This window comes from Lissotriton vulgaris, chromosome 6, assembly GCF_964263255.1.
Source record: "Lissotriton vulgaris chromosome 6, aLisVul1.2, whole genome shotgun sequence".
NCBI lineage: Eukaryota > Metazoa > Chordata > Amphibia > Caudata > Salamandridae > Lissotriton > Lissotriton vulgaris.
Genome location: NC_141694.1, coordinates 1845117512 through 1845144592, shown reverse-complemented (window position 1 = coordinate 1845144592; position 27081 = coordinate 1845117512). Strand labels below are relative to the sequence as shown.

The following is a 27081-nucleotide window of genomic DNA, read 5'->3' as shown; positions in this document are numbered from 1 at the left end:
AGTGGTGCTGGGGGAAAAGCGTACGCAAATCTGCCTGACCAGTTCATCCATATCGCATTACCTTGTGACAACGGATGTGGGAACCTGGCGACAAAGTACTGGCATTTTGAGTTTTCGTTTGTGGCAAACAGGTTTATCTCTGGGTGCCCTTACTGCCTGAAGAATGTTTGGAGAACTTGGGGGTGAATCTCCCATTTGTGTAGTTGCTGGCTGTGCCTGCTGAGCAGGTCTGCCATTTGATTGTCTTTCCCTGGGAGGTGTTCTGCCAGGAGAAAGAGAACTTTTGGAATTGCCCACTTCCATATGCTCTGTGCTAAGTGGGACAGCTGTGGAGAGTGTGTTCCTCCCTGTTTCTGGATATAGTACATTGCTGTCATGTTGTCCGTCCGGATCAACACAGTCTTGCTGTACAAGTATTTTTGGAATGCTTTCAGGGCTACGAATATCGCTAGCAACTCTAGATTGGTTGATATGCAGTTTCTTTTGCTTGACTGTCCAGAGCCCTTGTACTGTGTAGTGAAGGAGGTGGGGTCCCCAGCCTGTCAGTGAGGAGTCCGCTGTTAGTACTAGTTGTGGAACCGGCTCTTGGAACAGTCGCCCCTTGGAAAGGTTTTGTGGGTTCCACCACTGCAGAGAGTTGTGAGCGCGACTGTCTACCAACACTAGGTCTTTTAGTTGTCCTTGAGCTTGGTTCCACTGCCGTGCTAGGCTATCTTGCAATGGACGCATTTGAAGTCTGGCGAGGGGGGACAATGAATATGCAGGAGGCCATCATGCCTATGAACTGCATGAAGACTCGAGCTGGAAGAGAGTGTTGTGGCAGAAATTTGTGAATGAGCATCTGCATGCTGGCTATCCTCGCTGAGTTTGGGTATGCCTTTGCCACTGAGGTATCTATAGTAGCTCCCAGATATTGTTGTGTGTGGAACGGTTGTAGATGCGATTTTGGGTAGTTTATGGAAAACCCTAGCTGTGTAGCAGCTGAAGTGTTTGAGACGTGTCTCTTGCACACTGTTGGTACGATTTTGCTTGTATCAGCCAATCGTCCAGGTACGGGAACACATGGATGTGTTGCCTCCTGAGATGTGCAGCTACTGTCGCTAAGCATTTTGTAAACACTCTTGGAGCCATGGACACCCCGAAGGGGAGAACCTTGAATTGGTAGTGTTGACCTTCTATTGAGAACCTGAGATATTTTCTGTGAGCTGGATGGATGGGTATGTGAAAATACGCGTCCTTGAGGTCCAATGTTGCTAGGAAGTCTCCTTGCTGTAGCAACGGGAGCACTTGCTGTAGTGTGATCATATGGAAGTGTTCCGACAGTATGTATTGATTTAGGGGTCTGAGGTCCAATATTGGTCTGAGTGAACCGTCCTTCTTGGGAATAAGGAAGTATAGGGAGTATACTCCTGTCACTTGGTGTTGGAAAGGGACTGGCTCTATGGCCCCCTTTTTCAGCATGCATTTCACCTCTTGTAGCAGGGTGATGTGTTTTTTGGACATCGGACGGTGTCTGGGTGGTATGTTTGGTGGGGTAGAGGTGAGTTCTAGGCAAGAACCATACTGGATAATTTGTCTCACCCACCTGTCCGTGGTAATTGCGTTCCAGACAGGTAGGAATTGTTGGAGTCTGCCTCCGACCGGTGTTAGGTGGTCTGGAGGTAGCGTGATGAAGTCACTGTTTTGTGGCAGTGGAGGCTCTGGTGTTATTGCCTCCACGTCCTCTCCCCTTGTTATTGTTGCCCCTATAACCTCCTCTGTTGGAGTTCTTGTTAAAGGAACTTTGGGTGTTGCCTTTGTATGTAGATGAGGTCTGTGAAGTATTGCCTCTTGTAGCTGCTCTGTATGAGGAGCGTCGAAAGGAACCTCTGTGTTGCTGAAACTGCAATGCACCCATTGATTTTTCAGTTTCTGTGTCTTTCTTCTTTTTGTCTAAAATGGTGTCGACTGCAGGCCCAAAAAGGAAGTCTTGATTGACTGGTTGGTTAAGAATGGTGGACTGTTCTTAAAGCCCGAAATACGCAGCCATGCATGTCGTCGTAATAAAACGCTAGTGTTAATAGACCTGGCTGCAGTGTCGGCAGCGTCAAGCGCACATTTGATGGAGGCGTTTGTAATACATTTTCCCTCCTGTATGAGGTCATTGGCTTGGGCTTTAAAAGGCTCAGGCAGGTGTTGCATTAAGCTTTCAAGCTTGTCATAGTGTGCTCTGTCGTAACGAGCTAGCAGAGCTTGTGTATTCGCAATTCTCCATGAATTGGAGGCCTGTGATGCTACCCTTTTACCCGAGGACTCTAGTATTTTGGACTTTTATCAGGAGGAGGAGCCTCCCCTGTTGTTCTTGCGAGTTGGCCCTTTTGCGTGCATTAGCCACTACCAGTGAGTCTAATGGTAACTGACCTCTTATATAGGTAGGGTCTGCTCTATATTTCTTTTCAATCCTGGGATTGATTACGCGTGCCCTGGCTGTTTCTTTAAATATATCAGGCGCTTGTTTTAATACCCCCTTTAGCATAGGAAGTGTTCTGACGTTTTTCTCTGAAGTAGGGAAAGTGTCAAATAAGAAGTCTTCGTCTATAGGGTCATTGTGCATGTCTACTTTGTGGTACTGCGCTGCCCTGTCTATTAGTTGGTTGAAGACAATGGTGTCGTCAGTAGGTGACAGTTTTGTTGGGTATAAGGAGACGTCAGGGATGGGATGCGTGTCAAATGGGTCAGTTTGGTCTCCCATGGTTCATGGTTCATTTTGGGGGTTAGGATCCTCTGGATAGTCATAATCATGCTGAGGATCTTCCCCTGTGTCACCCTCATTGTCCCCATAGTGAGAAGGAGAATAAGGAGCAAAAGGCGTAGTAGGCATAGTGGGATAGAAAGGAATGAAGGGTCTAGAGGGAGAAGTCCCAAAGTCCTTCTTCTTTAGAGGAATGGGGGAATGAGAGTGTGTCCAGTGGTCTCTTCTTCCTGTGTAAAATTGGTACTTTACCAGTCTCAGGATTAATATATATTTTAGCCTGGTCGTCTGATGGATCTGGATGGAAGAGTTCTTCTTCCACTGTCGGTGGCTGTGTCTTTGATTTCTTCGGCTTAGTCTGTTTTGGATAGACTATTGACTCTGGGTCGATACCCCCTTCTGTTTCGACGACTTTCGGTGCCTTATTGCTTTTTCTCGGCTCGGACCCTTTGTTCGGGTCGACGAGTGATTTCGGAACAACCGGGTTTTTCGGTTCGACACGCTTCTTGTGCTCGACAGGTTTTTTTGGTGACTGTCCTTTGTCGAGTCGAAGGCCTTTTTCGGATCGACCGGTCTTTTTGGAGCACTTGTCTTTGGTTCGATAGCCTTCTCTGGCTGGATCACAGGCTTCGATAAGGTTCCCTTTACGTCACCGACCTTCTTTGGTTCGGCAACCTTCGGCACAGCGGGCTTTTTTGGCTCGACGGCCTTCTTCGGGTTCGCGCTCTTCGGCTTGGTGGCCTTCTTTGGCTCTACGGCCTTCTTCGAGTCGGCGTCCTTCGGCTTCGTGGCCTTCTTTGGCTCGACGGCCTTTTTAGATTCGGCACCTTTTGGCTCGACGGCCTTCTTTGGTTCGGTGCTCTTTGGGTCGACGGCCTTCTTCTGGTCGACGCCTTTAGGCTGTATGGCCTTTTTCGGTCCGACGCCCTTCGGGTCGACAACCTTCTTGGGTTCTAGAACCTTCTTTGGATCACGTTACTTGGCCCTGGGGTCTCTGAAAGCTACGTTTTTGGTTTCGGAGCCGGGCGGGGCTGGCGAATGTTTCTTCGGATCTTGGCTAAGGCCGTTTGGCGATGCCTCGACCGGAGCCTTCGGTAACGGGGTAATCGGTGCCGGTGGCAGTGTACTCACGATTTGCCCCGGTGGGATCTCGTCGTCGGAGTCCGAGTAGTCCTCGACGGTGACGATCTCTAGGTCCGAATCTTCAGCTTCTGGAAGTTCTTGGTCATCATCGAAGATGTTCTCTGGTTCCGGTGCCTGTCGCTGCATCTCTTGCCTAGCGGCCTGCCGAATCCGGATGATTTTCTTCGAACGGAATTGGGCACAGGCTGGGCAGGTTTCTTCCTTATGGTCTGGTGATAGTCACTTGTTGCATACCGAGTGTTTGTCAGTATGCGAGAACTTGGAGTGGCATTGTGGGCACCTTTTGAACGTTTCCTTTCCATCGACAGCAAGCTTAGGTTGAGTCGAAAAGGCCCAACGGCCCGCATCAACGACCGGTTTGAGATGGAAAGTTCGATCGAGTCAATGAGTACCGAGCGAAAACAATACCGTCAAATTCAAATTCAGCAGCACACATGCCTCGAACACTACGTCAGGAAGGGGGGGGTGCCAGCCTGTGCCAACCCCACCCCTCAGGTGGGGGAGACGAGGTGAAGCACGACCCCAGGCTCCCGCCATCTTGAAGATGGGGAGCCCTGCCCAATCACAGCTAGGCTCCTGCCCCCCTCCCACAGGAGAGGAGCAGGCTAGGGGGTGTACCCACCCCAGGACAGGGACCTATTGGTCCCTGTCCTTAACCTACCTGTAACGCCCCTAAATTCAGTATTTAGGGGCTCCCTGAACCTTCCTTCGGGAGATCCCGATAAAAAAAGAAGATCAAGAAGAAGATGACCCGCCGTGCAGCTGCTAACAACAGGACAACAACATTGGGACACCCAGAGGCCCTGCCTGCCTTGACCCACCTAAAGATTGGGACTACCATCAGCAGAGGCTCTGCTGCGACAACCCCCCTGGTGTCAGCCAGGATGCTCCGGACCAGCCCACTCTGCACCCGCCGAGCCCAACCCGTGTCCAAGTGAACTAAGACCACGAGGAAGTCCCCCCGGCGACTGGAACCTGAAGTCCAGTGCCCAAAGACCCTCCTCGACGAACCAGACGACGCCTGCAGACTCAGAACCAGGGGCCACCCCAACCACGACCAACTGAGGGTAAGCTTTTCCAAAACCCAAAGACACCCCTGCACCCAGCGCCCTACAGCCCCCTGTGCCTCCCTTTGGGTTACCTACCTGTGCTCCAAGATCCCAACTTACCTCTCGAAGTGCTTGTCACCCCTGGAGAGTCTCCATCCCCGAGCCTGCAGCCTTTGTTCCCTTTTGACCTTTCCCATGGATAACATTGAGCACCCGACGGCTCAAAAGCACCCTGCCGCCCGAGTGCCGCTGGCCATGACCCCTTTGCCCTATCCTACTTCCCCCCTTGCCCTGAGTAAGTGACCAGGAGCCCAGCTCCCACTGCCGCGAAGCCTGCTAGCCAGCAGCCACCAACCGGAGGCCCTCCTTCCCCTCATTGGAGAACATTGGGCCTAACTACCTCTGCACCCGGCTGTCGTAAATTGGCAGCGAGCAGGTTAGCATTCGCTGAAGCCAGTGAGTTTTCCGATATTATCTTGCCCGTTTCTTGGAATCCATTTTGTATTTCTGTCAGCCATTTTGTATGCCATGTGCTACCATGTGCTCTGTCCTACCTCTTTGTTAACTGCTTGTCTAATTTGCCTAGAAACAAGTTATATTTAGCTTCTGCCAATTACACGCATGCTCAGTCGAGCCACATCTGTTTCTGATCCATCACTGTCAGGAATGTGTTTACCCCAACTGGACAATCGTTGGCTCCTCCCACTAGTTGAATGTGTGTTCTCAAAATGTCCTTATATGTACATAAAACTCATTTGAACATGTGTACCGCCTTCTTTTGAGCCCCTGTGCGGGTATAAAAGGACCATGTGCCTTCCATGCGGGGTGCTACTTCATGCATTGCCTAAGGGTACTGTGTGACTGTAGTACCACCTCATGAGGTCTTAATAAATGTGTCTTTGCTATTCAAGTTTCCGTACCAACTTCACTTATATGATTTAGGGCTTCAAGCGGCGCAATTAGGCCTTGCTGAGACTCGATACCACACGGCCGCCAATGTGCCGCTGAGAGAGAACCAACTGTACTTACCGGACACTGGGGGACCCCTGAGTCTATGCTCAGAACCCTGACTTCACCAGCAATGTACTCACCTGGAAACCGGTAACTCACTTACCTGCCATTGGATAACATTGACTGGTTTGACTCGAAAAATCTTCCAAGCGTGAAGTTTTGGAAACTAAAAATATTCATATAAAATCACCGAATTCCGAAATACTCACCTGTGATCAGGGGAGAAGCCAGTACTGTACCTTGTAGCCCAGTACTGAATCGCTAAAGTAATCCTTACCGGGTGTACTAGTAATCTGTTTTTTCTCCATAGAAATCCATTGTCTGCTTTTCTATGAAATTTCTTCCCAGGGTCTACTTTTGAAAACTTGAAATATTCTGTAAAAATCATACGAAATACTGAAACGCAATTACTTACCTGTTTGAAGTTGAGACCCCAGTGCTGGCCCTAGGAGCCCAGTATTGGATTACAAAAGTAACGAGATCATACTTTAACTGCAACCTGAATTTTCTCCCATTGGATAACATTGCCAGATTTACAGTGAAACGTTTGAACTTTTAAAATAGCTTTGGATTCCTGAAAATTCACTACAGTAACAAACTTTTTTACTAAATTGGTTTCAGCTTAGACCCCAGGACTGAATCTAGGATCTAGTCCTGGAACTACTAAAGTAATCTACAAAGTAATCAACTGTAATTATACGATGAAAACCCATTGAATTAAATGCTATAGTTTGTTCAGAATTGTGTTGCCTACTGCAACCCCTGTATCTATTGTGTTCACAAAGTTTTATTGCCTCTTTGCAAAGTAATTACATGAGGGTACTCATATCGAGAAAAGTATAAATTTATGCCTGTTGGTTCTAAAAATAAAACACCTATACCTTTTAATATAAAAACAATTGGCCTAGAAGTTCAGTCCTAGAGTGTGTCAAGTCCTTTGCTGGCTGAGTGTGTACAATAAATGCTTTGCACTGTCCTCCGGTACTGCCTTAATGCTCGACCAAGCTACCACTTTGGAGAGTAAGGTCAGCCCTGACTTTAACCTCTGTTATACCTCTGGGGGTTGTGGACTCTATACACACTGTACCTTATTCTGGTCCAGTGTATAGTGAGTCACTTTCTCACAGATATACATCGTCTTGAGGGACGTAAGGCACATGTAATGTTATGTTAATAAATATTTTTAAAGCGCACATACACCCATAGGTTTCTTGGCGCTATTTCGGGGAGACAGAAGTACAATTCCTAACAGTAGGACTGCTTGAAGAGCCATGTTTTCAGAAGCTTTCTGAAGCCCAGAAGATTGTCACAATTCCTAAGTGACAGAGGTAGAAAATTCCAGAAAGTGGCCGCTAGATAGCATCAGGGGTGTTATAATCATCCCAGGGATTAGGTTACTGAGGGGGGACTATTGTTCCCTACAGGCTCATAAGCACCCCCACCTGTGCCATCAGAGTCTGTGTTTACATCATCATCTGGATGAGGGGATGGTGTAGGAGAATGACGTGGTGGAGGAGGTGGAAGTGTGGGGAAGTGGAGAAGGGACCCTTAATGGAGAGGTTGCAATGTCTCTCTTCTTTGGAGGAGGAGGAAGAGGTGCAGGAGCCTCTAATGGTCTCTTCTTAGAACTTAGAGACAGTTGTCCAGTCCTAGGATACTTTACGAGAGTCTTTTGAGTAGGATCTGGTAGGGAAGGCTCTTCTATGGATGGTATGTCCGCCGGTGTGGAAGGTCTCAGTACCGGAGATTTTTTCGGCACCGATTCGGTAGCTGGTCTAGAGTCTTTTGGCTTAGAACTGGGACCTTTGTCTTTAACTGGACCGTGTTTTTTCGGTTCCGTGGGTTTTTTCGGTTCCGAAGCGTGAAAGTCGGGACCTTTAGGTCAATGTTTACTCGGCTCCGAGTGAGGTTTTGTAGTCGATGAGCCACTCTTCCGCGCCGAGTGCTTGGGTGTTGAAGCAGCAGTCGGCGTGGATAAGGAAGATGGTTCCTTTTCAGGGTAAGATCGACACCGGGAAGAGGCTGACTCGAGCCACCTGAAGGCTTAGTAGCCTTCTTTGCCGACCCAGAGGGCGGGGCGTGAGAAGTACTCTCTCGGTGTGCACGCGGGCCCAAAGGCGAGGGTGTGAACGAAGCCTTTTTGGAGGGCGTCGAGGAAGGGTCGGGGTCGACGTTCTTACTTACAACCCGTTGAGCTGGAGTGATGTCCTCAACGTCTGAGTCTTCGGCATCGGAGGAGCTAGTGCTTATTTCGGCTCAAACCTGTTCTGGCACGTTGACGCCATCTTGAAAGATGATGTCTGGGATCGATGCTGACATTGTTCTTCGAGCTCGTCGGTCCCGAACCGTCTTTTTGGAGCGGAAGGAGGCACAAGCGAAACAGTCTTTGGCCTCGTGCTCCGGTGACAGGCAAAGGTTGCACACCTCATGTAGATCGGTGTGGAGAAACTACGATCTACATCGAGGACACCTCTTGAATGGCATCCTTTCCATGAGCCAGAAAGTAAGGCCTAGGTCGGCCCGAAGGCCTTCAAGACTTCAAAGTCGTGAAGAGTTGCGTCGATGGGGACCGCAATTGGAACAATACTGATCAAGTAGGTGAGGATTGCACGCCAAAGGAAAATCGGTTCGGAGTGCTGGAAACACATCCATGGCGGAAAAAAACAATCTGAGGATGGAGCCGATGTCCATGCGCAGTATGGTCCAGAGGAGGAGTCACCCATCTCATGACTTCCAAAGATCTTTTCAGGTCAAAAACAAACTGCAAACATCCGGGCCCAACACTACATGGCGATCTATGCACAGTGTGTAATCTGAAGCTCATATGCCTTGAACATACCAATGATTAAGAAATACTAGGACCATGAAGAGGCATAATGGTCTGCAATGTATAAGCAGTCTGACTAGCATCAAGTATGAAGTTCAAACGAACACTCTGGTAATAGAATTCTCTGCGAGATTTCCACAATTTGCCACTACCATGGAAAAAATATCTGGGCTGAGCCCTGGTTTCCATTATATTTTAATTCTATCAGAATACTCTGCCCTGCTTTTTCACTTGCTCACACAATAAACCAATGTTACTAGCACAAACCCTGCCCCCTTCAAAATTAAACTTTCAATGTTGTGCTGTGACTGTCACTTTTTAGAACAAACTGGGATTCTTTGCAACTTCCGTAGACATGGACTCGACAGAAACTAGATAAATCCCATTGCTGATGCAGTAAGGCAAGCTTCTACGGAGCTGTAGAGGCACCAAGATGCAGTCTTGTCTGGCTTCCTTCATATTGAAGAGTTACTCACCTCAGTCACATAATCTGCTGTGATGGGGAGAAAGTACACCTTGTCGGCCAGGCCCTTGGACGTCTGGACAGTGGCGATGTTAGAGTTTATCAGCACTGTGTGGATATTCTCTTCCTTTAAAGCTTTGATTGCCTTTAAAAAGAAGAAAAATAAAGGCAGACGAGGTTTACAATCGGAGGACAAAAGGGAGTTTGTATGATGAAAATTCAAGCATTTGATGAGCAATCTCACCTGGGAGCCAGAGTAGTCAAACTCCCCAGCCTGTCCAATGGAAAGACCTCCTGAGCCGAGGATTAGAACTTTGGAGGGTCGCGAATCAGCCAGGACCCCCACATCTGGAGAATCTTCATATGTCAGCATCTCCCTCAGCCTTTCTTTGACTGAGGAGGGAACATAATTATGATGAACAAAGGTAAATTAGCAGGAAGGAATAAGCAATGCCCTCTTTTTCATTTCCACAGCACAATTCTAAAGGAAATTCCAACGTAGTGCTAGAGAACATCTTAGTTAAATAGAAAAGAACAGTTTACTTACCAACAGTTCAGTCACCTGCATGCGCACATTTCAAAAAGTCACATCTGCAACTGGCTCATGTGTAACACAGACCTTAACAGTTTTAGGGCTCACACCCAATTTCCGCCCTCTGCCTTCCTTAACTTGTATAGACAGTGTCATTTTCCACCTTGAACCATATCCAGAAACAGCAAATTACACTAAAAATCAACCCTGCATTCCTCTTATGACACCAAACCACCGCGCTGACAACCTTTCAACCACATCACAATGCATTAACCATCTACAAACTAGACACCGCTCCTATAACTCGTTGACTTTATGCGGGTCAACAACCCAGTACAGAGCTCAGCTGCTTTTTGGTTAGGTTTGTAACCCCACATACATACACCAGATATCAAAGCACCTATGAAACAGCCTTCAAACATCACCTGTATTAACTCTGAACAACAGTTCTTTGCCTCACCCACTGCAAACTACTGCAATCATCTTGTAATACCTCACTCGCCACCCTTTGATATACAGTGGCATTTGGTTACTACCAATAGTAGCTCAACATTTTTTCAAACTTCTCAAAATATCTTATGAAAATAAAATAGAAATCAATGGTTGATTTGTAGAAGGTAGAAAGAAAAAGCTTACTCCTAAGGGTGCTGTCCCGGAGAACTATGTGTGGGACAAAGAGTGCACAAGTACTCAGTGTACTGGAAATAAACTGAAGTAATATCTTGCCTGTCTTCCCACATGGGCTCCCATTTTTGACATCACGGACAGTGTCCAAGAAGACATCAAAGAGGTCAACCAGGTCCATTGGCCCAGCTCGGTGCTCCGGATGGAACTGGACGCTGGGAAAGGAAATAAAATAAACAAATTTGGAAATATTACTTGTTAAAAAATGAAATATTTTAGCTGCACATATTTTTTTTGTATATTCGCACCATGCAGCAGCTGGCCTTCACTAAGCAAGTTAGTTTCCCGTAAGAGCTTTAGAGTTTGAAGAGTTCACAGATTCACTTTTCGAAAATGTTGTCTTCAGTGATTGCACAGAAAAGTGAGTCTTGTTACCAAAAAAATTAAAAACACCACCACTCTACTGTGGGAGTCACTACTGGATGTGTTTGTATTGGGATTTCTGCATGAATTGAACAGTGCACCATAGTTTGAAAAATTAAACCCATATGAAATGTGGGTTGTGTCTGAACAGAATGTCAAAGTAAAGTGACAAGTAGGTTCACTCTTGCCACCATTTCTTCATATCGCACACAAATTAACAACTGTTTCAAACACAGCCAACTACAAGGGATTGCATCAAGCCAGATACCTGCACATTTCCCCTCATATGTCTACATTTGAGAAGTTGACAGAGGCCTGCGATCTAGAATCATTGGTTCTGGTGGAGTGATCTCCTCACCTGAAGAATGGTTTAGTCTCATGAACGACGCCTTCATTAGACCGGTCGTTAGCGTTAGTGAAGAGCACAGACCAGCCCTTTGGAAGAGTGGTTGGGTCCACAGCAAACCCATGGTTCTGGGACGTGATGAAGCAGCGCTGGGTGTCCTCATGAATGCACGGCTGATTGTGGCCACGATTTCCGTACCTGAAAAGACATTTAACAATTACAAAGCACAAGTGAAGTGCAGTAAAGAAATAACTAGCAAAATCAAACAAATAACAGAAGCTACTTTGGTTAACACCTGCTTACTTGATCATGGGTGATTAACCCGTTTGCTGCTTCGAACATTCCGCGCCAGTGCGGAGCATTCTATTAAGCGGGCAGGGACGCGTCAGCCAACGGACGTGCGCAGCACTACGAAGGTATTTGCTTGCGACGGCCGTTTGCCGACAGAAGCAGTGAACGGGTTAAAGAGAGACTTGAGATATTGGTTCAGAAGGTTAGGATGGAACTGAGGAAGCAGACTAAAAGAGCAAGAGGAAGGAAGAGCACCAAAGGGGGGAGAGGGACTAAGTGAAGCTACCCAAGCCAATAATCTTGAAGGCTCAGTAGCAAGATTAATTGATGGGCCTAAAAGTCGCACACTAAGGTGGTGAGCGCCCAAATCACAGCAACATGGCCGAGGTGGAGTGAGACCTCAAGCCACGGGTGCAAAGAGAACCGATGGCAAAAAACACCAGCAACAGGAGGCAAGGGGCCAAAACACAATGGCATGGGTAGACCGAGGGCCCAACATACAGCAATAAGGGGAGATGAGGGTCCAAAACAGTAGCAGGGGGAAATCTTGGTTCAGAAGAATGAAAGAGGATGATCCCCAATCTTAGCAACGGAGTAATAAAGGTAAAAAAAAAAAAAACACTGTCCGAATCAGAGCAATGAGAGGGAAGGTGGATGGTGTACCAAACCAAAGGAAGAGTATTCTTGGAGGTAGTAGAGATGTACTGCTCCTCTAGACTCACTTAAGTTTATAGGTCTTGGCCCCAATGACCAGTGAGAGGATCTGGTGTCCCAGGCAGATACCGAACACTGGCTTGGGTTGCTCCTCAGAGATAATTCGCTTAATGTTGTCCACGGCTTCCTGGCAGAAGACTGGGTCGCCTGGCCCATTGCTAATGAACAAACCATCAAAATCTAAAAAGAAATATGTAAAACAGAGGAAGTTACATTTCAGCCAACTACAACAACTGCAGTTGTATTTCTTTCATAGTTAACAGCCAATTGGAAAGTGTCTAGGCGCTACAATACTGGACAGATATATGAACTGAATATGTGTGACTGGCCTGGGCCATTGGTCTTCTAGTTCTGAAGTCTGCAAACAAACAACTAGACCTCACCACCTGCTAGGAGAATGTTACATACCAAATAACCATGTCAAGAAGTGGCTCTATTTCTTCTACACCATGAATCAAATGTATATACTTACGTATACTAGCTTATTTGGCTGCAGCTTATACTAACCTGGATACGTTGTGGTCACCTAAGAAATAGCCATATCAGAGTATAGACCCAATCTGGTGTTTTTAATAAATGGAAGGATAAGGAGCAATGAAGGACATTACTAGCACATTCCAGACTCTCCAGGTCTCGAGTACACACTTGTGCTCACTGAGCCATAGCAACTCTTACTTCAAGATGGGTATTTCTAGAGAATTATCACTTATGTGGACTGTACAAAGTCGGACTAGCCCCTATATAGAACAGCTCACATGCTTTCTTTCCAGCAAACGGAGAACTCATATCCACTGAAATTCTAGGAATATTGTCTCAAGTTCCAGCACTTTATGTGTTTTACTACTTCCGAAGGACTCCAAAGACCCTTGACCATTAGGTTGTTCATGTGCACTCCCCATACCCTGTGCCCAGGACACAGCTGGCTGGCTAAATCTTTGTTGCTGGGAGACTGGTGGGAAGTCTACCCGGACTGCTGGTCTCCTGCTTGACATGACTAGTCTCATGAAGGAACCCGTAAACTGCAATGTACCCATTGCAGTTTTATTGTCTTGGTTTAATTTGCTGTATTGCCCCCTTCCATAGCAGGTCTAAAGAGGGCCTCTCCTGTGAAGTGCATAGCTGCACATCCGTTTTGTATCCCAAGACCCTTTAGCCAAGGGTGCCTACTGAGGATAGTGTCCGTGCACATTTACCTCCGGACAGTGTCTGCCGCACCTAGTGCTGACTTGGGGCACTAATTTGTAATGTTGCTGCGCTCCTGGATGACTGCCTTGGCGCTCGTCTTAAATTCCTCTGTGCGGTGTTGCATAAGATCTGTCATTTTATTCCACTGATGGTGGCTTTGGAGGCTGAGAAGTGCTTTGGGAGATGGCGAGGCATAGGAATTTCCAGGGCACACACTTGACATCACACATTTGATGGACTTACAACAAATGGTGGTTATCAACTTCCATGACAAAGAAAAAAAGCATAAACAAGATTCTGGACCCAATCACTACATGGCAGAATCTATGGAATGCATGTGAATCCAGAAAAGTAATCATGAGGCAAAAATGCTAAACCAATACAGCAAACACTGCATAACCTTGGAACGATTTCACGAATCCAGGTTATTAACCTTGTGCTGTTATATAACAAGATATAGTACCTTGGCAGGGAGCCATTGCTGCTATTGGGAGGCTCAAATAATTGGAGGGGGATAGAGTTAGGAAGTTGCTATTATTATGTCACCTTAGTTCAGATCTAGGATGTATGGTAGGAGATGACAAGGGCTGGTACTGACCTTTGGAATCCAGTGGATGGTTCCAGGGCACCACGGTCACTGCTGCTCCTCTCTGGCACAGACAGCGGATTTGGTTGTACTTGAGCCCACAGTCCAGAGCCACAATCTTCAGTGAGCCTCCAGGGTTGTAAACTTGTGGTTCCTACAAATAACCAAAAACATCACAGCTCTGAAGGTATGAATTGAGAACGATTGTTTAAGTCTGGCCTACAGATAGCTTAAATTGACTCGCCAACTGCAGGTAATCTACAAAAAACACATATATGAACATTAGCACAGGTGCTTTGGGACACCCCTCTTCATCCAGTAATCTAAGTGCCATTCACATTTGCATTCTATCCACCACAGTACAGAGCAAGGAATCAGGCTACCTCGGCCATTGGCTCGCTTGCATTGTGAAAAACTCAATTTTGCCTGATCACACATGCACATTTTGCTAAAAAAGAGACCATCAGCAACATGGATAGCTAACAAATATACTACTTTATCGATATTTAGTTTTACTTACAATATAATCAAATTTAAAAAGCATGCGGCTGCATCCGAAGAGGCGTTCCGTCACTAGCCGCTTTAAGTTTAAAGTAGTTTATTTGGTGCAACGTACATGGACAAATATACAGAAGGTATGAGGCATTAGGTCAGTGCGGACAGGCCGCGCTCATAGCGTTATATCTTCAAAGGACAGTTCGATCGTGGGCAATCCGCTACGGCATTGAAGGATATGCATTGTTGCAGTGTTAAAGTACTTTTCCGTCTCAAACTCCCCCCAAACCCCAACTCCCAAAACCCCAATTCCACCGCCCCCCCCCCCCGCCGCCCACCCGTCTTCCAGTGCACAGGTCATTTCCGAGCCATCGACCTAGTTAGCCCTTAGCGAGAGAAATGGATCCCCCATCCATTCAGGAGGTCGGTGCTGCAGGGCTCGTGAGCCGCAAGAGACGGAGGTATTTGGGACATGTGAGTTCCTTGAATTCTGTGAGCAATAGAGCGGAATGGTTGCCAAAGATCGTTAAATTGCTCTATGTCCCCCCGCTACTGTGAGTGATAATTTCTCCATGCCCAGTACATGCCATAATCTTTGATAACTGAAATTTTAAACACAGTTGTGTTGTCTATTTTGCAGATATGCTGCAATAGAAGTGTATAGAATTAAACAGAAGGAGGTACCCCTGATGTCTATAGCAGGGAAGGGGGTCTTTGTAACAGAAAACAAGAATCCCTGTTTGAACAATTGTAGGCTAGTGTGGCCAAACAGAATAGTTCTGGACGGGGTAGGAGATAAATGAGTGATTATTCTTATCTAAATTAACTCATAGTAGGCTGTTCAAGCAGGCAAGGACTAAACATTCACACAGCAGTATTCAAAAATGTCCTGAAGAAGGTGTGAAGAATTAGAAATACACCGAAACGCCGCGTCGACTGTTTTGTTCTTTCATATAGTAATTGTATCACCACCTTTGTGGTTTTTAATCTCACTGTTTTTTATTATGTGTAGACTGTAACCCATACTGGGAGGGAATAAATTATTTTAATTTTGGTGCAACCAACAAATCTTGACCCGTGGAGTATATATTTTATACATTTTTGAATACTGCTGTGTGAATGTTTTGTCCTTGCCTGCTTGAACAGCCTACTATGAGTTAATTTAGATAAGAATAATCACTCATTTATCTCCTACCCCGTCCAGAACTATTCTGTTTGGCCACACTAGCCTACAATTGTTCAAACAGGGATTCTTGTTTTCTGTTGCAATAGAAGTGTATGCCAACCCTGCAGTTTGTAAGTGCAATAGGTAAAAAATAATTGTTTGCACCTTTGCATGAAGAGGGTGGACGTCTTGTTTGTGACAGAACAAATCATTCCCATTTTGCTGCATAACACTGCCTTGTGGTTGGTTTACGAGCCTCTAAGAATGTTCATACATTCTGAGGTACATTTACGTATCTTAACTCTAAGACTTCAGGAGCCAAATTGCAAGAATTGTTTCTTTGAGATTGGGATGTCTAAGTGTTACGTGGTTCTGTGTGTGTGTGGAATCCCATATTCTCTGAATGGTGAGGTTGTAGAGATTTCCTCCCCTACCTGTTAGGGAAGCATCTGTTAGAATTATGTGGGGAAGGGAGTCCTGAAATTGGCGACCCTTGGATACATTCTGTGGATTCCAACATTGCAGAGAGATGTGTGCAGCTGTCTACCAACACTAGATCGTGAAGTTGACCCAGTGATTGAGTTCATTGTTGAGAGAGACATTGCTGTAGAGGGCTCATATTTAGACTTGCATGTGGGAACTATGTGAATGCAGGATGTCATCGTGCCCAGAAGTCTGAGAAATGTTTTGAGCGGAATTTGACTTCCTGTTTGAAACTGTTGAATTAATCTTACTATGTTGTGTATTCGGTCGGCGTTTGGGTATGCTAATGCTTAGTGTGTGTTGAGCATAGCCCCCAGAAAAGACGGAGTAGCGGATGGTTGTAGAGGAAACTTTTGTAGGTTAATGGTAAATCCAAAGATTGAAGTTGTTTGCATCGATTAGGCAGTCATCTAAATATGGGAAAACATTAATATTTTGTCTGGGCAGATGTGCTGGTATCACAGCTTGACATTTTATGAATACTCTTGGTACAGTGGTAATACTAAAAGGGAAGAATTTGGAACTAATGTCTCCCTTGAAATAGAAATCTGAGGTATTTCCTGTGTGCAGAATGAATTGGTATTTGGAAATAGGCGTCTTTTATATCTAAAGTCGCCATAAAGTCCCCTTTTTTGTAATACCGGAATGATCTCCTGGAGAGTGACCTTATATGGTAGTGTTCTGATGTGATAATGATTTAATGGTCTGAGATAGACAATGGGCCACAGGGATCCATAATGTTTGGGGATAAGGAAGTATAGTGAATATACTCCTGTTCCCTAATATTTCTGTGGATCTGGTTCTATTGCTCCCTCTTACAAGAGCTGTTATTTCTTGTTGCAGAAGGATTTGATGTGTAGATAGTTGCGGTTTGCAAGGTGGGATATTTGTAGGAGTTATGAGCTCCACACAACAATGTTGGATAATGTCCAAGACCCATTGGTCTGTTGTGATTGAATTCCAATTGTTGAGAATCTGTTCAAGACGACCCCCGACAGGTGTTAGGTGTTCTGGGGAATGGTAAGAAAGACATTGCGTGTTTTTGGCATTTGAGGAACGTCTATTGTTTCCTCTGCCTCTCCCTTTAAAATGGCTTCCTCTATAAGAAGCTCTGTAGAAGGTTCTAGATGAAGAGGTTTGTCCCTAATTTTTGGATTGAGACCCAGAGGCATCTGTGATAGATGTTTCTGCACCTGGTTTGTAATTGGGCCTATGAAAAGAGCCACTGGACATGGTAGTTTGTAGAGCTCCCATTGATTTTGCTACCTCAGCATTCTTTCATTTTTTCAAGGGCTGTGTCCACTTGAGGTCCGAAAAGATGTTCTTTATCAAACTGGCAATTTAGTATGGCATGCTTTATTTCAGGCTTAAATCCTGACACCCTTAACCATGTGTGCCTATGTAATAGGATGTTGGTGTTTATACCCCTACCAGTGGTATTGGCTGCATCTAGTGCACATTTAATAAAAGTGTTGGTAATAAGTTTACCTTCATTTACTATTTCTTGACCCTTTTTCCTATGCTCCTCTGGGAGGTGTTGGATGAGTCCCTTCATTACGCCCCTATGGGCCCAGTCATACCTTGCTAACAAAGCCTGGTATTGCCTATACGCCAATGATTAGCTGCTTGTGCCGCAACTAGTTTACCATAGGCATTCATAAGCTTGGACTATTTCTAGAGATGGGGCATCTCCAGTTTTTTGGGAGTGCGCTATTTTTCTGTGGGTTTGACGCTACTAGCGAATCCAGGGTTAGTCAACCTTGAATAAAAATGGGGCCTGATGATGCTGCTTTGTACCTTGTCAATGAGTGGAGTAATTATCATACCTTTGACAGGATCTTTAAAAATTGTCAGAATGATGTTTCATATCTTTGAGTAATGCTAAGTATTATGCCTCTCTGTGCATTAGACAAAGTCTCAAACGGAAAATCCTCCTTTATCGAGTCTGTATAAGGAGGAACCTGATGGAATGTGGCTGCATGTGCTTTTAGGTCCCGATAAGCAGATGTATCATCAGGTGGTGATGGGCGAGTGGGATATAAGCCAGGGTCTGTGTTGGCTGGAGGCTCAATATCAGTCATCCCAAGGATCCCCTGGTTGTCTATTACCTGTGATATCCTCATCTTCCTCCACTACTGATTGAGGGGATCGTTACCTGCCTCAGACGAATGTGGTGAGTGAGGTGGTGGTGGTGGAGGCGGCGGCGTTTATGGTGTAGGTGAAGAGGGAATGGGAATGTGCAATGGACTAGTTGCAGCATCCTTTCTCCTCTTATTTACAGGTAGAACAGGAGTCTGTATTCGTAGCTGTATCATTTTCTTAGTTACAGGCTGAATTTGGAGTTTTTTTGTTTCAGATTAAGCATTTGATGAAATTGCTCGAGAATTTGCTTTGGAGGAGATTTTAGACCAAAAACAAAGCATTTTGGTGGTGGAAGCATTATTTTCGACTAAGGAATATTAAATTCCAAAATATTGAGTCTGTTTCGATGCCAAGACTGAAGATCGTGAGGTTGTGGTCGAGGATGTAAAGGAGGTGAAGGCCCTTCTGTAAGCTGAACTTGCGAAGCCGAGCCAGAGGGCAGGGCTTCCGAGTCATGTTTTCAGTGCACGCAATGGCTTGTCTGCAGTGGCAGCCCATGAGCAGGTTTTTCGATGGCAGCCAATGGTTTGTTCTTAGGATGAGGTGTAGACTTACTCCTAGTCCGTTGAGTCGGCACTGGTTGAAGAATGGTAGAGTCATTCTCAGATTGAGATTCGGACTTTGAATCATGTATGGCCAGTGATTCCTCCTGTACCGCTAAAGCTTCTTCCTCCTCTCTTCTTGACGACCGAAGATGTCCGGGACATCGTCCGGTTGATTGACCTGCATTTCCTGTCTTCTCGTATGTCGGTTCCGAAGAGTCTTTTGGACTGAAAGGATTTGCAGGCCTCACAAGTGTCTTCTCGATGCTCCAGTAAGAGGCATAAGTTACAAAAGGGATGTTGGTCGGTGTAAGGGTATTTGGAGTGACACTTCGGACAGAAGCGGAATGTAGTGCGTACCATTAGCACGTCATTCTCCGAGAACTTTGGAAATGGAGAAGTATGGCCCCTCTTGGCACAGCGAGTGGGCGGAGGAAGCGAACCGAAGCCCCCTAAAGAAAAGGGTGTATTGGAAGCAATATTATATCAATAGACAATACTGCTAATTTAAAAGGACCTAAGGGAGCGCGAAGGAGTCACGAACCGGAGCGCAAGATGCTACAGCCGAACAAGTCAGCAGGAAACAAAACAACTGAAGATGGCGTTGGTGACCATTGGCAGTATTACAAAGAGGAGGCGTCACACGGCCTTGTGACTCGAAGAAAACCTCATGGTTACTGTAGGAAGCTTGCTCTGTATATAATATACCAAAGTGAGGTATAGTGTGCACAGAGTCCAGTGGAACACAAAAGGTAGGCATGGGGTAAAGTAGATAGCACCTCACTCTCCATTTGTGGTAGTGTGGTCGAGGAGTCAAGCAGTAAGGCTTTTTCAGAGGATAGTGTTAAGCATTTGTTGTACACAGTCAGCAAATGATTTCACACATTCAAAGACTGAACGTCAGACCAATTGTTTTTGTATAAAAATATTCTTTTAGTTATTTTACTTTCTAGAACCAAGCAAGCCTGGCACCGGTAAACAAATACTTTTCAATAGTAATGCCGTTGTAACACAGTTTGGATTGCAATTGTAAATGTACTTTGATTTGATTACAGTAGTGTTACTGATAATGCAATGCTTTTAAGAATACCGTACATATACCTTGAATAGGATTTTTTTTGTATAATGACCGGTAGATTACTTTGCAGAATACCTTTCTTACACAGTGCAGTATACCTGAATACTACACTGGGACATTACCTGTAAACAGGTGAGTTAAAGTGTTTGTTAGTACAATTTTAAAGAATTTCTTTAGGTTTTCCAACTCCACACTTAAAAACTTTTCATAGAAAAACAGTCAATGTTATCCTATGGAGGAAAATAGTGTTATCGGTTTAAAAGTAAGTACTTTGTTGTGGGAGTTGGCGTTCTGGGGTTAGACTCAGGGGTCCCCAGGGTCAAGGATGTGCTCTTTTAACACGGTCAGCGGCACTAGGGCGCCGGGTGCAGAGTGCTGTGGCCCAATGTTATCCAATGGGGGATAGGGGGCCTCCGGTTGGTGGCTGCTGGCGAGCAGGCCACAAGATTGTGGAAGCCAAGCTCTGTCATATGGTTACTACGTTTCTATATATTGTGTTAAGTTAGCATGAGCTTATTAAATGTTTAAACGCAATATTTTATTTCAGCTTGAGTTTGCACACGACACCTACTTGTTATTGTAGCTTTCAACCTAGACGAAAGATGTGATTTATTTGAGAATAATATGTTATTGCTCTAGTATCAGCCGTGCTTGGTACACTTGGTACAACTGTCTGCACACCGAGAACTGCACACTCTAAGAATAACCTAACACAAGGTTGCTGAAGGCCTGATCCTCGTACCACGTTAGACATAACACAAATAATGTTGCTGCCAACATTGGGCTCTACGCGGGTTTAAGATAGAGTTACAGGGAATGAATCGACACACTTGATGCTTCGCATGCAGAGAGCTGGTAGCTGTTGATGTGATCTACTCCTACTGAGAATTAGAGGTATGGGCCCGCCCAGCTAGAACCCAAAAGAGACCTTCTTAGATATAATATAATATACTGAATAGGGTGCGCGAAATATAGGTGATACAGAATTCTATAGATTTTTGCATCATAACATGCTATCACCTTTTGCTTATTATGGATTAGTGACTATGCTGCTAACTCTGACTTTTATAATATGTATGTTGATATTATACAAGATACTGCGTTTGAGAATGTTGCATTGAAAAAATAAACATTTCAAACTTGCACGTGTATTCTTTGCCTCCCAGTTTCGGTTTGTAATGATAATATAACGAAAGAGTGTTCATGTGTTCCACGATACCTGAGGTACCCTAAGTTCATGTTCTGGATTGTCTAAGTCATTGGGAAGTAATTACTACCGATGAGACACTGTAGCTAGCTTGGTAAGGGGATTTCTGAAACAAAGGTGAGGTTTGGGTCACCCTAACTCACCCGGGTTCTAGATCTCTGTGCACAGTTCTGTGGGAGAACGGAAACCCTGCGACATGGCGCCCATACGTTGATTGGCCTTATATCATGACACTCGAGTAGTATATCATTCAAACCTTAACACCTTCATTCCCGTTTCCGGAAAACGGCAGTGTCGGAAAAACCTACCTTTTTTTGAAATAGGTCTTTTTCAAGCTTGATTCTATCTGTAAACGGTTTCTCTTGAATTACTACCCAGTCGTGCTACAAACTAATTTTATTTTTTCACTTTCCTGTGCTGACATGGCACAAGCCGTGGACATCCCGCAGCATAGTCGCATTGCGGTGCGTGACCATTTGCGGGCTTATGATGTTCCAGTGGAAGGCTTGGCTGTTGTTCTGGTAGTGAGTGCGGAACATGCTTACCCGTACGAACTGTTTTATTCGTGGGTGACCTTTCCGCCGGTGGACGCTAATTCTGGAGTGTTCCATTCTTACACTGCTTCAGCTGTACCGGTTGCGTACGCTCCGTACAGGGCACTGGAAGTTCCTATTGATGCTTGGCAGCATGGAGTTTGGTTTGGTGGCGCCCTACCACACGCTTTAACCGCTCCGAGGTTAGGTCCTTTGTCCATTCCGGGCACACCTTGGCCCGCTTTGGCTGGATTCACTCCTCACCCTAATCGCGCCACTTGTAACGTGGGAGATCTGCGCCGACTTCATGAAGTCGCGGTGGAAGTGATTAGAGCGCTTGTTCATTACACTAGCCGTAATGTTCAGGACGCAGCCCCTAGGGGGGCACAGCTTCGTGCAGAACATGCTGGTTTGAAAATCAATCCGGTCATGGTGAATTCCGTGACGGGCAAAAAGCCACAGGACAAGGATGATTTTCTGTTCTGGCTTGCAGAGAAATTCGGCCAGCTTGAAGCTGTGTTTCCTAATACGAGTCCCGCTGATAAACACCGGATTCTTACACTAAGTTTACCGAAAGATTTGGCACCTGAGCTTGTTGACTGTGAGACCTGGGGTAAGACTTTTGCAGCGGTCTATTCGAGGTGCTACGGCACCACGTCTGTGACCAATCTGGGTGCGGTCCTTAAACGTGTTCAGGATGAACACGGACCGGAGTCGGCGGTCGAATTGGGTATGCGCCTGTGTGGCTCCTTTGATGTAGTTTGCGATCTGATCCTTGCAAATGTCAAGGGAGATGCAGTGAACTTTCAGGTGGCTAACGCTTTGGCGTTAATTCCCGAGGCCGAGAGACCCCGTCGGTTGGCAAGGATCATTGTGGCCGCTTATAAAACGGTTGGCCGCAATGCGAAGGGGCTTAAGGCTTTTCCTGATAAAGAGAAAAAGCAGCCCCAAGGTCAGTCATCGGAAACTGGTGGTCAACAAAAGTCCAAGAAACAAAATTGGCCTAAAAAGCAGAATCAGGGTAAGCAACAACAACAACAAACACAGGTTTCTGCTCCTGCGTCTCAGTTGCCTGCGCAGTCGGATCGTGTTTATGATTTGCGCGACCGCGCGATGATTAAATCGCCTGATAGGTTTCAGGCTTCTGACCAACGCCCTCCTCGTTCCTTTCAGGACTCATCGGCTCCGTCAACCGGTGGAGGAGGGGGCAGCAGGGGCCGGGGTGGCCAGCAAGGACGTGGTCAGCCCCGCCCGCGTACCGGTGGAGATCAGCAGGAAGGCTCTACGCCCAGGAGACCACAGTTTGCTACGAAGAAAGTCGCCGCCCTGACAGCGCATCGATATGCCCCAGATAGTGAGAACGTGGCTTCGGAATCTGACGTGGGCTCTAACCTTGCTAGACAGCGCGGCGGAGATTACCATAGTGAGAGAGGCCCTCCGTCTACTTTTGAAGGTGACAGCGACTGAAACTTATGTTGTAATTGAAACTGCTGATACGCATGTTGCTCCCCCTGAACGTCTTTTTGAAATTGTCCTGTTAATTGAAGGTGACATGCAGCGAACTATAAAAGGGGTATTTTGGGAAAATCTCTCGTCTACGTATGACATTTTGCTTTCGGAGGCTGACTGGCCCCCACCTTTTGTTCTCGCAGCTCCGCGAGGGGAGGAGGTAATCCTGCCCAGTTTCGCGCACACTGTACCGAGAGTGGAAGCGCTGCATTTTGCCGAAGAGTGGGCTCTGGCGCTTGCGCCGGCTGTGTACCGCAATCAGTGTGGCTGGGATAAATTGTCACCAAGCCACGAGATTCCTTTACGGTCTCAACCGCAGCCTCAACCTCAATATCCCATACGGCGTGAAGCCAAAGCTTCAGTCGCGGCTATCCTTGAACAATTGGAATATCAAGGTGTAATTGAAACATGTGTGTCACCGATGAATAACCCCCTTTTTACTGTAAACAAGCCGGACGGCTCATATCGTTTGGTTTTGGATTATAGGCATTTGAACTCGCATTGCCGTAACTGCGCAGTACAGAATACTCATGGCTCTGCGTTAGTGAATAGTCTTGAGCGTAAACGGTTCAAAACCACGCTTGACATTTCCAATGGTTTTTATGGCCATAGATTAGACGGTCTAAGTTCCCAATGGACCAGTTTTACATGCGGCGGTGTGCAAAAAATGTTTCGGCGTCTTCCAATGGGCTATAAGAACAGTCCTGGAGTATTCTCCGCCCGCATTGTCTCTCTTCTAGAGGGCATCAACCCAGTTGCTTGTTCGTATGTGGATGACATTTATCTCACAGACGACAATCTTTGGGAGCATCTGTGTCGAGTAAATAGCATAATTTGTAACTTTGCAGACATTGGTTACAAGTTTAACTTTGCAAAGTCGCACATTGCAGAGTACACAGTGTTGTTTCTCGGTTACGAGCTTAACAACGAGGGAAAAGGGTTAGCCCCTTACTTCCTGGAGAAATGCGCACAATTGCGCTCTCCGACAACACTGAAAAAATTACAGTCTTTGCTGGGATTTTTGAATTTCGGGAGAACTTACATTCCGGAATATGCCCAGCGTATCAAGCCTTTGTATGCTTTGATACAACCATCTTTCTCCAAATCATGCTGGCTGGCTGAGCATTCGGCCATTTTGCAGTCTTTGCAGGCTGATTTGCTCGCTTCTGAATACTTACAGACTCGTGATAACCAGACCAACCTGGTGATAAGAATTATCCCTGGAGCGGTGGGTTTCACGTACCTGACTTTTAATGAAGGAGATACAGTACCTATTGCTTACAAGTCACACTTGTACACTTCGGCTGAATTGCGCTTTTCAACTGTTGAAAAAGTTTTAACGGCTGTGCAGATGGCAATTCTTAAGGAACGTGCCCTGTCACAAGGAAAACGCATGTTGGTTGTTACCCCGTGTCCTGCCTTAGAGGCAGTTACGAAAGCCAGTGTACCTAATTCCAAAGCTTTGCACCCTCGGTGGATTCAATGGGCTGCATCCTTGACATCCCAGGATGTCACGTTTATTTTTGACGCCACTTTACAGTCGCAGGAGTATTTACAGTATGAATTTGTTCATCCTGCTCCTTTAGCAATGCGGCCGTTGGAGGATTTCCATTGCATCATTTACACTGATGGTTCGGCGCAGGTTGCGCATGGCTCTAAACATGCCTACGTTTCCGCTTGCGCCATTGTGGTCGGTGCCATGGTGAACGATGAGTTCAAGTCCAGTGTCGTGCACACGCAGACGCTTGGGGACTGCACCGCACAATTAGCAGAGCTTCGTGCTCTGATGCTTGCATTGGAGTACGCAGATCCTAGTGTGACGACTTTGATCGTAAGTGACTCTTACTACTGTGTCCAGTCTTACAATGAGAACTTGTTCTTTTGGATTCAGAATGAGTTTCGTGATTCCAAAGGTAGCACAATAAAACATAAAATGATCTGGGTCCGAGTGGCGGAACTTAAAGAGAAGTTGCCACTCGTGTTTGTGATTCATACTCTCGGTCATCAGCGCGTGGGGGTCCACGCTGTTGGCAATTCGCTTGCTGATGAAGCAGCGAAGTCAGCGGTATCAAAATACTTAGTAGCAGCGGTCACGAGGTCCAAAAGCAAGATAGATGATGACACATTGGCAGCAGTTGCTGCAACAGAGAAGGGAAGTAAATATCCTGCGGGGTTCCCTTCTAAATACACATACCACTTAAGTCCCGATAAGGTTCCTTATGTGAAAATCCCTGATGTTGGCGAACGTCTAGTTCCCAACTCGGATCGCAGGGCTACTTTGATTACAGCGGCTCATGAAGGTGTGGCGTCTGCGCATGCGGGCGTCTCAGCCACTGTAACTCAGCTACAACAGAGGTTCTGGTGGCGGGGACTGTACAAACAGACGCGCGATTATGTCCTTCAATGTGACATTTGCCAGCAGATTAAGCCTTCGACTGCTGCGCGTCCGCCTCAGACACAGTTGTACATCTCGAATAAACCGCTTGGATGCGTTTATTTGGATCACTGCGGTCCCTTTTCTTCTGATACTGCGTACAAGTACATCTTGGTAGCAGTTGATTCATGAACACGCATTGTGTGGGTATGGCCACATCGGAGCGCTGATTCACGTACTGTCATTAAGGATTTGCGAGTCTTTGTGGGAATTTTTGCCTGTGGTACCTTCCATTCGGATCAGGGTCCGGCTTTCGCCTCTAAGGCGTATAAGGATGCTATGGTTTCGTTGGGGGTCCAAGTCAAATTTTCGAGTCCCTACAGACCCGAGGGCAATAGTGTAGTTGAACGAATGAACCGCGACTTAAAGCAATCTTTGACAGCTCGAGTTATAGGCACTGGCAGAAACTGGTTAGCCCACCTCATAGGCGTGCAGCGTGCGCTTAATAATCTCCCTAGAAGGTCTCTGGGTGGGCGGACCCCGTACGAAATGCTCTTTGGTATCAAGATGTATGTCCCTGACCTCGATGGGCTGGACTACAAGGCCCAGGCCACGGCCTTTGACGTAGATGAACATTGCAATGTTTTACAGAATCTACAAAAGACCAGAGACAGTCTTGCAAAGGAACATTTGCCCTCCACATCGGATGATGCGCTGCAGATCCCGGTAGTTGGCTGGCTACCACAAGTTGGAGAACTGGTTCGAGAGAAGATCGATAACAAGAAAGAGTTTGGTCCTTCATATCGTGCACCGGTTCGAGTTCTTGGAGTGAAGGGCACAAGAACAGTCATTTTACCACCACTTCCAGGTCGTAAGGAAAACAGATTAATTTCTATTGACAATGTCAAGACACACAATTCACAACACAACTGAATTCCTGGTGATCCGCACAGTTTCCACCTCTCCCCCCCTGACCTGCTTCCTCACCTACCGTCCCCCTCAGTCCCCCTCACAGTTTCTTCCTGATTTTTTGGAGGTCTTGGCCACCATCACAATCAACAACTCTTCCATTCTGCTCCTTGGCGATTTTAATTTCTGGCCCTCCGATCTCGCGGAGTGCCCATCCTCCAAGGAATTCTCCGAAACTCTTCACTCCCTCAACTTCATTCCCCACGTCTCCTCCCCCACTCACACCAAAGGTCATATACTCGACCAAATCTGGTCCCTGAACTGCCCTGTGGATTCACTCTCTATTACCCCTTGCTCCTGGTCGGACCATCACCTAATCTCATTCCTTCTTCCTATCCTCCCTCCAGCTAAGCCCCCCCGGCCTAAAAACACCTGGGTCCGATCATGGGGTCGTGTTAACCTGGAGAATCTCTCTTCCCTCCTTACCTCGTCCTTCCCCCCCTTACAGGGTCTTCCCACTCTCTCCCAGGTCGACGCCATAGATCAGTGGCTCTCCAATGGACGCGACGCTTTTGCCCCGCTCAAGCGCATTACCTCCAAACGCGACAAGGACGCCAATCGGTGGTTCACCGAAGAGCTTAAGACCACCAAGTTAACAGTTCGCCGCGCGTAGCGGGCATGGAGAAGGAATTACTGCCCCACCCTGAAACTGGTCTACA

At 46.3% G+C, this 27081-nt stretch overlaps 1 protein-coding gene across 4 annotated transcripts in view; it reads right to left on the bottom strand.

Moving 5' to 3' along the window:
- The window catches only part of CAD (carbamoyl-phosphate synthetase 2, aspartate transcarbamylase, and dihydroorotase), a 359331-nt gene that overhangs the window by 241349 nt on the left and 90901 nt on the right, over window positions 1-27081 (bottom strand). For all 4 annotated transcript variants that reach the window (XM_086928147.1, XM_086928144.1, XM_086928145.1 and 1 more), the window contains 6 exons: window positions 13938-14079; window positions 12163-12334; window positions 11162-11347; window positions 10483-10595; window positions 9469-9617; window positions 9238-9369 (listed from right to left, as the gene is read on the bottom strand). In XM_086928147.1, coding sequence (XP_086784273.1) covers window positions 9238-9369; window positions 9469-9617; window positions 10483-10595; window positions 11162-11347; window positions 12163-12334; window positions 13938-14079 — 894 coding nt within the window. The remainder of the gene's footprint in view (window positions 1-9237; window positions 9370-9468; window positions 9618-10482; window positions 10596-11161; window positions 11348-12162; window positions 12335-13937; window positions 14080-27081) is intronic.